The sequence below is a fragment of the Pyxicephalus adspersus genome, chromosome 8 (assembly GCF_032062135.1).
Source record: "Pyxicephalus adspersus chromosome 8, UCB_Pads_2.0, whole genome shotgun sequence".
Lineage (NCBI taxonomy): Eukaryota > Metazoa > Chordata > Amphibia > Anura > Pyxicephalidae > Pyxicephalus > Pyxicephalus adspersus.
The window spans coordinates 40512270-40522356 of record NC_092865.1 but is presented as its reverse complement, the minus strand read 5'-3'; the positions used below and the strand labels follow the sequence as shown (position 1 = coordinate 40522356).

The 10087-nt window shown below is 34.5% G+C and overlaps 1 protein-coding gene across 1 annotated transcript; it reads left to right on the top strand.

The window, feature by feature from the left end:
• The first annotated feature begins 2005 nt into the window (after positions 1 to 2005).
• Positions 2006 to 9435, top strand: PTGS2 (prostaglandin-endoperoxide synthase 2). The gene is made up of 10 exons (XM_072420130.1): positions 2006 to 2177; positions 2423 to 2539; positions 2629 to 2772; positions 3388 to 3531; positions 3978 to 4159; positions 4274 to 4357; positions 4468 to 4714; positions 5271 to 5557; positions 5992 to 6139; positions 7469 to 9435. Exons 1-10 carry the CDS (start codon positions 2102 to 2104, stop codon positions 7873 to 7875), a joined length of 1836 nt encoding a protein of 611 aa, XP_072276231.1. The 5' UTR covers positions 2006 to 2101; the 3' UTR covers positions 7876 to 9435.
• Positions 9436 to 10087: the final 652 nt, after the last annotated feature.

Genomic DNA, 10087 nt, shown 5'->3' with positions numbered 1-10087 from the left:
GTACAGCGCTGCGTAATATGTTGGCGCTATATAAATCCTGTTTAATAATAATAATAATAATAATAATATATATATAGACATCTGACATCTTAAAAGCTAGATAAAATGTGTAGATTTGCTGTTAAATACATTGATTCTATAAAATCAAAAGTGCCTGTTTGTTTGATGAGAAACTTCTGCAGATGCTTATCAGTGTCTGAAACTTAGAACAAATTACCCCAAGCTCACATACCACGAAGAAAAGTATGCAGTTCAACTGGAATGAACTGTTTATATTACATGTGCATTCTGCAACACTAAAGAACCCTTCTCTGTGCTGAAATGATTTTCTGTGAGTTTGCATCAGCCATGTATGGGCATGACTTCCTTCCTAATTTCAGTAAGACTTCCCCTATATTCCCTGAGCAAATTATATGGGAACAGAAACCTGTTTAAACATGTATTCACAGCAGACTTTAAAAAGGCTTTGCATAATTCCATAAAACTAATGTGCACAGTTAATTCAAACCTAAAAAATGATGGAATCATGGACAAAGGCTGTATTTGTGAGCAACTTAAATGAAGTTTGAAATTCAATTACACAGCAAAGTGCGAAGATAATGAAAATAGAAATGATTGTGTTACCGGTATAATTATATAGCTGGACAAAGATTTACCTATTAGAAATAGGAATCTCCATTATTTCAGTATTAATATAAATAGCAGTGTTTTTCAACCTTTTGGAACTTCAGGAACCTTTTCTATAAATTACTTTACTACAACTCACAGTATATTAGCATGGGGGCAGTGGGAAGAATGTCACCTTTACAGATAACCAAAAAGATTGTGTGTCACTTAAGTAACCGGAATGTCACACATAACAATCAGTGGAAGAACCCCAGGCACCTTATTACCATTATTTCTGTAAGAAAATAAGTTTGTTTTGCAATATATGAGATAGGGTAATAAACATGAAGCTTTTATGTAGAAGCAATCTGCCTTTAAAAAAATCCAGCTTCACTGATAAACTTTCCCTCTGCAGCCCTGGTCAGATGTGTATTAATGGCCACAAGAATACCAAGTAATGCCCTAAAGCGGTCTATACAGGCTTACATGTCTGTGCGATCAATTAAGACAGCCTTTCCTGACCTTTTATAACATGGGGGGACTTTCAAAACTTTCATGTCTAATTGAACCTGTGCTAAAGTTATATATATCGTTATAAAGTTATATTGTATCCACAGCTTACAGTACATTGGTGTGGCTGTCAGTGAGAAGAATGCCTCTTATATTGCTGGCCAGTGGGAAAAATGTCAAAAAGTTTGTGTCAAATTGACTTGAGAGTCCTAAATTGCTCTGTGATCCCCTCACAGCCTCTGGAGGAACCTTGGGGTACCCCGGTTGAGAAACACCAAAGTTATGCAATTGAATAATGATGGAAACACCACTATGTGGCTATCACGTGCCACATCCCCTGCCTTTATTTCTAAAATAAAAAAACATGGGCATTGCTTAATAATATTGAATCATTGGATGTTAACATTCAAATGTCTAGCTCAAGTTATAAGATTTTTGTATTTTGTATAAAATCATAAATGAATGTCTAATCTATTAATAACATACTATAGGGTATGACATTAAACCTGCCTTATGTCCAAATACCAAAACCAAAACAATTACAAGAAAAACAAAATAATTATTCTGCCAGATGAATAATAAATTATGAACAAGCAGCTGAAGATAATGTTATCATTATTAAATCTATGAAACTTTGTGGTTCGCCAGCATTAGTACAATAGGCTGCAATACAGATGAATGGAGCGATCACAGCACTGGCTTTGGATTCATTGCAGAGCCTCAATGACTGTATGTGCACAGCACCCTCTAGCGGCCGGCTTCCGTGCGCACATTGCGCTCGGGGATATTCCTTTACTAAGCGCTAACCCATTATGGGAGTGTACTTTCTCTTGCGTCATCAGCCCATGATTGTAAAGATATAAAGCCTGAACGGAGCTGTTCAGGTTCAGAAATCAAGTTCAGTTATCATAGGAAGAGAAAGCTCATTCAGCAGCAGGCATCTCCTCATCCAGACGATTGGTTCATTATTGGACGACTAAGAGCAATGCACTTTTCACTTGCCACTAACATGAAACTTTTTGGACTCGTCTTATGCTCTGTTCTGGCTTCTTCTCTTGCAGGTTTGGAAATCTCTATTTTCACTTATTGTAGACTGTTGTAGAAATCTTAAATTATATTCAGGATTTCTTATTCCATTGAATTGCAATACTTTTAATATTAATAGCAATAATTGTTATACTGCTAGATAATGACCAGCATTACTACTAAGCAATACAATTATTTTGGATATTTATGTACAGTTTTTGCTTTAATATTGTGCTTATTTACCTATATGATTTTAATGAATTTTGGGGTATTTTTTTAGTGAACCCATGCTGCTCTAACCCATGTCAGAACAGAGGGGTATGCATGACTGTTGGCACAGATCGCTATGAATGTGATTGCACAAGGACAGGATACTATGGAGAAAACTGTACCACACGTAAGTGTTTGACCACATCCTGTTATATATGACATTGGTGTCATCTCCATTAGGTAAATGCTAAACAGCCTTTTTCTTTTTTCCAACAGCTGAATTTTTAACATGGCTGCGAGTTACCTTAAAACCTTCACCCAATACTGTGCACTATATCTTAACTCACTTCAAAGGCATTTGGAATATAATTAATAATATCTCCTTCCTGCAAAATGGAATCATGCGCTATGTATTAACATGTAAGTCAACTTTTGTCAGTGTTCAATTCTATTTTGTGCAATTCCAGGCTATATTATCAGAGATCAAAATATTTTTTTAACAAATGTTTGGTAGTTTATTGTAGGAGTGACAGGCAAAGAAAATTATACTGGGCCATTTACTGTAATACATGTTAGCATTTTAAAACTGCAAATTAATTGATAGTTCTGTTTTAATGATAAGCATTTTGATGAAATGCAACAATTTCTTGGAGCACTGAAAGATTCAATATTGGTCTTATGTATTCAGGAGTTTTTCTTTTGCAATAACAAACTTTAGCAAACAGTAAAATGGTGAATGACATTGGCTATCAAATCATTATGCAGTTTTATCCCTAATTGTGGTCTTTTGGGCTAGGTGGGCATACAAACTACATGAAAATATTGCAACAGGAATGTTTAGGGTACATAGGAAACCAGAGGTCATTTAAACTACTGCTGCACTCAATACATAATATATGAATCTTTGTTAAATGTATTTACAGTTTTTATATACTTAAGGAAAATCTCTATAAGATCACTTTTAAATAAAATGAAAATGTGAAATGTAATATATATTTTGAATTATTTATAAATTCCTCCATATTTTTTTTATAGCACGCTCACATCTGATTGACAGCCCCCCTACATTCAACAGCCATTACACCTACAAAAACTGGGAAGTATTTTCCAATCTTTCATACTACACAAGATCACTGCCACCAGTGGAAGAGGACTGTCCAACTCCAATGGGCATAAAAGGTAAAACTAAAGAATTTTGGTTCTGGATACCTATTGTGAAATTTTGTTTGTTTTATAAAAGTGGAAATGCTAGAAACCCACAAGTACCCCCTAAATGCAGCTTTGTTAATTTATTAATAATAGTTATGTCTGTTAAAAGGCACAAGTTGATTATAAAACATTGCTGACTCATTGAGAAACTGTAGTTTGATATTTGTAGTAGATAAGAAGGTAACCTTAGGCATAAGGTGTAAAACAGACCTTCAGGCACAATTTTTTTTAATGATTGTGCCAAAGCTTTTGGTGCTCTGGATATAAGATCAGTGCGTGGCATTCACTGCACCAGTGTTATTATTGGAGAAACATATGGACCCCTAGGGTAATAAATCAGGTATTTAGATAAGGGAATGACACAGTGGTATTGCTTATTATTCATCTGACACACATTTCTACATCTTTATCTATAGGAAAGAAAGAACTTCCAAATGTCAAAGTGGTTGTGGATAAATTGTTACTTAGAAGAAAGTTCATCCCTGACCCACAAGGAACCAATGTGATGTTCGCATTCTTTGCACAACACTTTACACACCAGTTCTTTAAGACTGATACTAAAAGAGGAGCTGCCTTCACTAAAGCACTTGGACATGGGGTAAGAACAAATACATTCTTCTATTTGTTTGCATTTGTAAAATACCTTTATGTGTTTAAACCTATCCAAAATATGTCTGGATCTAAATGCATGCCTTGTGTTTTTTTTAAATAGGTCGATTTAAATCATATCTATGGAGAATCTTTGGACAGACAGCACAAGTTGCGTCTTAAAAAGAATGGAAAATTAAAATTCCAGGTATATATTTTTCTTTCTCTATATGTGAAACTCTTAAACGGTGGTAGCAGCCATATATCATCTTCTAAAAAGTAAAATCAATTCTTATAAATATGTTTTTCTTTTTCTAGATGATTGATGGAGAGATGTACCCACCCACAGTGAATGACACAGGAGTTGAAATGCTTTACCCACCACATGTCCCAGAACATCTTCAGTTTGCAGTTGGACAGGAGGTTTTTGGCCTTGTACCAGGGTTGATGATGTATGCTACCATATGGCTAAGAGAACATAACCGTGTCTGTGATGTACTGGTACAGGAGCACCCTGAGTGGGATGATGAACGTATTTACCAGACTGCAAAACTTATTTTGATTGGTGAGTACACTTTGATATAGATGGAATTTATTATTAGAAAATGGGAACAAGAGATGCTTGTGTACCATTTTAACATCACATACTGAAGAGTAATATCACCTAAGAGTTTGTGTATTTGGTACTCTAGTAGTAAGTTTTCTTGACTACATTTAATCCTTCACTTTAAGAGGGCTTCCTAGCGCAAAACCTGTCCTAGAGAGATCTTGCCCCTGGAAAACATAGGAAGTTTGCAAGTAATTTAGACCAAAAGACTTCACTATAATGTTTGGGTGGGTTGCCCCTTAACATCTATACAGCATTGTTTGCAGTAGAAGATGGAACTGTTATACCAAATAAATAGAAAAAGTTTATTTCTGGTGAAGAAATAGGTTCAGTGTAACTTTCAATACTAATGACAATTTTTTCTGTGAAAGTTTGCCATTAATTTATTTGTGATTAGTAGTAAGAGAAAACTAAGCCTCATACAGATGATCAGTATAGGAAGATGTAATTGTTGATTTTTCTGAAAATTAGGACCATTGCTTTACTGGGTACTAATGATTTTGTTTTTGTTTAGGTGAAACCATCAAAATTGTCATTGAAGATTATGTGCAGCACTTGAGTGGTTATCATTTTAAACTAAAATTTGACCCTGAGTTGTTGTTCAACCAGAAATTCCAGTACCAGAATCGAATTGCTGCAGAGTTCAACACACTTTATCACTGGCATCCACTTTTGCCAGATACTTTCCAAATAAACGGCCAGGAGTACGGCTATCACCAGTTCCTGTATAACAATAGTGTGATGTTAGAACATGGAATATCCCATATGGTTGAATCCTTTACTAAGCAACAGGCAGGAAGGGTAAGAATTCCTTTGGTTCTTGATAGTAGATTAAGGGTTTTCAGGCATGTTTGGGTGACAATATATATGCTTTAAAATCCAAAACTTGACATAATATTAGATGCACCAGACTCACTGACTGGTGAAATTGTAAAAAAAACACACATACATTATTATAGAACCAAACATGTAGAAAATCTATAAACTGTTTAGTTTTACAATACTGAACATGATTGTAGGACATACGATTATAAAATACATTTTACTATTTAGGAACAAATATCTTTAGTGCAAAAAGGCATACACATACATTATGTACAAAAAAGTCTGGTACGAGATAACACTTGTATGTAGAAGTATTACTTGAAGCTATTGAACATCTCCGCTTTGCTTTATTTATGTGAAATTCTTGGCTTAAAGATGATCCCTAACTCTTCGTGTTCTTTCTTGCATAGGTGGCTGGAGGCAGAAACTTCCCTGCAGCGATTTCCAGAGTAGCCATGGCTTCAGTACAACAAAGCAGAGAGATGAGATACCAGTCACTCAACGAATACAGGAAACGATTTATGTTAAAACCTTTCAAATCCTTTGAAGAGCTGACAGGTATGCCATGTTATTAAGTTATTTTTGCATTAGACATTCAGTAAATAGGGTTAAATGTGGGCAAGAATTTGTGTTATTTTTAAATAGTTACAAGGAGTCCAAGTTCTTATCAAACTTGATTGTTAACAAGTGGACAGCATGTAGGGTAAAACAATAAATAGACGCACACAAGAGATTACAAAGTACAGCTTCCGTACAAATTAACCTTGTGTTTACCAATCATTTGTTTCTGCTTGGATTCTGTACATAAAACTGGCTGACACTATGGCTTTTTTTTCAAGGAAAATTGCAGATCCAAATTTTCCTTGAAAAAGCTGAATGAGCAATAACTTACCATACATACTGAATATTGACCAAACCTATTAGATAACTATGCAGTTATATTTGCAAGTTAACTGATAATATGATGTGAAAACAATATCCTTATTGCTATATATGAGAATATGATCTGATGCGTGGGCTTTCTTTTAGAAGTAACTGTTCTAGATCTGGTACTTTTGCAGGACTGACTCCTAACAACCAATCTAAAACACTTTTGGTCATTTACACATGCTATAAATAGTTTAACATATACAGAGGGATTTATTACTGTAGATATTGTCTGACATTCTGCAGCCAAACTCCTCTAAATACCCCATAGCCTTCAATGACTGTTAGGTAAAACAATTACCTAAACAATACAGATTTGTTGTTACATACATAATATATTATAACTTCTCTATTGCATTGTTTTATTATCATTAGTGTTACTTTATAAGAAGCACCTTGAGATTACTGTGCCCACTGTTTTGGTGGAATACATACATAAAGAACAAATAATACTCTGTGATTTTTAAGAAACAATGACAAAGATGGTGTTGCACAGTTGTGAAACACAAAATATTGCACATGGTGTTCTATTTCACTTGCTATTTATTGAAAAAGAATATGTGGCATATTCTACCAGCATTAGCAGAGCTTTGGACAGAAAGCAGCTTTAGGGTGAAATACAATACATAGAATTGTTCCATTACTGTGAACATTGGTTTAGGTTTAGCTCTAGTGAATAGAAGTTTTGGTACAACACAAAGGGTGTTTATTACTACCTCTCTTGCTGTTCTGCTGACATCTCATAAGTAGAATGGGGTGTGGGTAGATTTTCCTAATGGAGACTTAAACAGCAATACAACCTTTGCTTAAGTTCTAAGTTTTCCACACTTGATCCAAAACAAAATAATTCTGCTAAGGGTTTTTTTTACAAAGCACCATACTGGAATTTAATGGTATGCTACAGTATAAATATTCATAGATAAAGGATTTTAACAAGTTTTTTTTTTTTTTGTTTTATAGGAGAAAAGGAACTGTCTGCTGAGCTTGAAGAACTGTATGGAGACATTGATGCTGTTGAATTCTACCCAGGCCTTTTGGTGGAAAAACCCCGTCCTGGGGCCATTTTTGGAGAGACCATGGTTGAAATCGGTGCCCCATTTTCATTGAAAGGCCTTATGGGTAACCCAATCTGCTCTCCTGAATACTGGAAGCCTAGTACATTTGGTGGAAGGGTGGGCTTTGATATTGTTAACAGTGCCTCTTTACAAAAACTCATCTGCAACAATGTTAAAGACTGTCCCTTTACCACTTTTAATGTATTTAAAAGCAAGAATACTGAATCAGCAAGCATAAACCAAAGTTCCAACGCTGCACTGGATGATGTTAACCCTACTTTACTACTGAAAGAGCACTCCTCAGAGCTGTAAACATTCCTAAAGAATCCCAAGAAACTTGGCCATTACATGAAGTTTGTTACCTATGTACAGAATTTCTACATGGTCTAAAGCTTTATCTAATTATTTTAATATTCTGTTTAGGTGGTTAGCAGTTTTTTCTTTAATTTGTAATTGTAATAATTTGTATTGTTATTGATGCAAACTTTAACTGTTGGGCAGATATTTTACTTTTTCTTTTTTCTTATATTTCCTGCTAACAGAAAATTTGTGGTAGTCTGACTGTTACATAACCTGGCAGGAAATTAGAGAAGGTTAAAAATGAGGTCAATGGGCTTTATTTATTGGTATATCAAAGTGCGGTGAGAAACCAATAGTAATTGGATATCACCATTTTCATTAGTATTTCAGTGCAAAACTGCTGGAAGCTGATTTCTGATTGGTTGATATGTGCTTTTACATAAACTTTTTGCTAGTTGTTAAAAAGGTTCCTTCAAAGAGCAATATGAACACATATGTGTTCTCGGCCATATCAATCAGTTACAGATGAGCTTGCAATGCTTTCATACCATTAGACTGTATAGAACCCTATTCCAGGGTTACTGTACACCTAAGCTGTTTTCTGTATGGTATTACCTTTGGCCCATTCATCTATCTGCCTATATTACACAAATTATAATTGCAAAACTTGGGATATGTGGGGAAACTTCCAATCATTTGGTGATTTTGACACTTTATGCTGCTATATTACTTGAATTTTTATTGCTGCTCAGGATTTCCAGTTGCATAACATGACACTGTATGATGTTCTTGTTTTTTATAGGGGAATGTTTTATACATCAGATAGTAGAATGATTGCAAACTAAATGTATAAGTGATTTAACTATAACTTGAACTCACATAGGGCTGTATCAAATTGTATAACAGCACTTGGACAAGAATTGATTATAAAAAAGAATGAAGCATACAATATTTTCCGAGTTATATGCCATTAAAAGCATAATCATTTTCATTATTTGTTAATCAAATTTATTGGGGTATAACTCGAAGTTGTGTTGAAAGAAATGGTTATTTGTTGTTTCCAGGGCTTGTATGCTATGCCACTTTTTTTAAATTCCCAATTCCATTATAAAACTTTAACTTCTTAAATGCCCTTGTGAGCATTAAACTGGATGTTCTCTTTCTCTTAGTCCTTGTCAAAGTTTGCTCTAAACTTATATTTATTTAAAATAAGATGGATAAAAATCTGAACAACTATTTATTTATATTATTTGATATGTAAAATATTTATACCTTTGGAATTTGCACTGACTCTAAAGCCTATATGATGAAAAGATAGCAGCTTTTATGGGTGCATCCCAACACGTTTACTCCAGGGTGAATATTAAGTGCCTGTGTTGTAGTTACCCATCTTTTATTAGAATCGCAGAGCTGGGTCTCTCGATGTTTTATATGTACCAAAGGAGAACAGAAATCATATTGTATATTTAAGCTGTGTTATTTATGATAACTTATTTTAATGTTTGGAAATACTTTTTTACATCTATTTTTGTAAATTATTTATTACAATTTCAAATAAATTGTATTACTACATTTTACTTCTCTGCGTTTATTTTATAATATCTCTATATTAAGCTTTCTACATGTCAATCATGTGTACAGTGGTTCCAATACATTATTGATCAGTCCGCCCTGGCAGATTGATGAACAAGCGATCAGGAATGATCACTGTGCCTTCCAATAAAGGAGCACAGTATGATGCCGACTGCTCGTCCTTCCCCTTCCTCCTCTCTACAGGACAGAATGGTGTTGTGTGTACATTGCTTGTTCATTATTCTACTGGAAGAATTCATGTAAGAGTATCCAGTTGTAACCAAAACTCACCAGTGGAAAGGAAACTTCAACACAACATTGTTAAATTAAAGGTGTAACAACTCCTTGGGCACTAAAACAATGCTTGGTCAATTTTGTTAAATGTGTCCAGATACTAGTCGTCTTTTTTTTTTTCAACAAAAACATCAAATTAGAAGTAAATAATTAAAAAAAACTAGGCCATTTCCGATCGATGTTTGATGCCCAAGCATGCACCACTTCACTAGTTTTTTCCTCCCCAACTTTGCTAGTGGGCTAATCTAAATCAACAAAGAGTTCTTACTATCAACCCACAGCCAGTGGAAGTATACCCTGCAGTCTACAATAACAACTCTGCCTATTGTTACTGTAAGAACTGGAGAGAGCTTTCATT

Bases quoted from the DNA above. Each gene is read 5' to 3' on its own strand.
- PTGS2 (XM_072420130.1), top strand. From the start codon at position 2,102: ATGCACTTTTCACTTGCCACTAACATGAAACTTTTTGGACTCGTCTTA. The intron at 4,715-5,270 runs GTGAGTACACTT...GTTTTTGTTTAG, and splicing joins TGCAAAACTTATTTTGATTG to GTGAAACCATCAAAATTGTC. The intron at 5,558-5,991 runs GTAAGAATTCCT...TTTCTTGCATAG, and splicing joins CTAAGCAACAGGCAGGAAGG to GTGGCTGGAGGCAGAAACTT.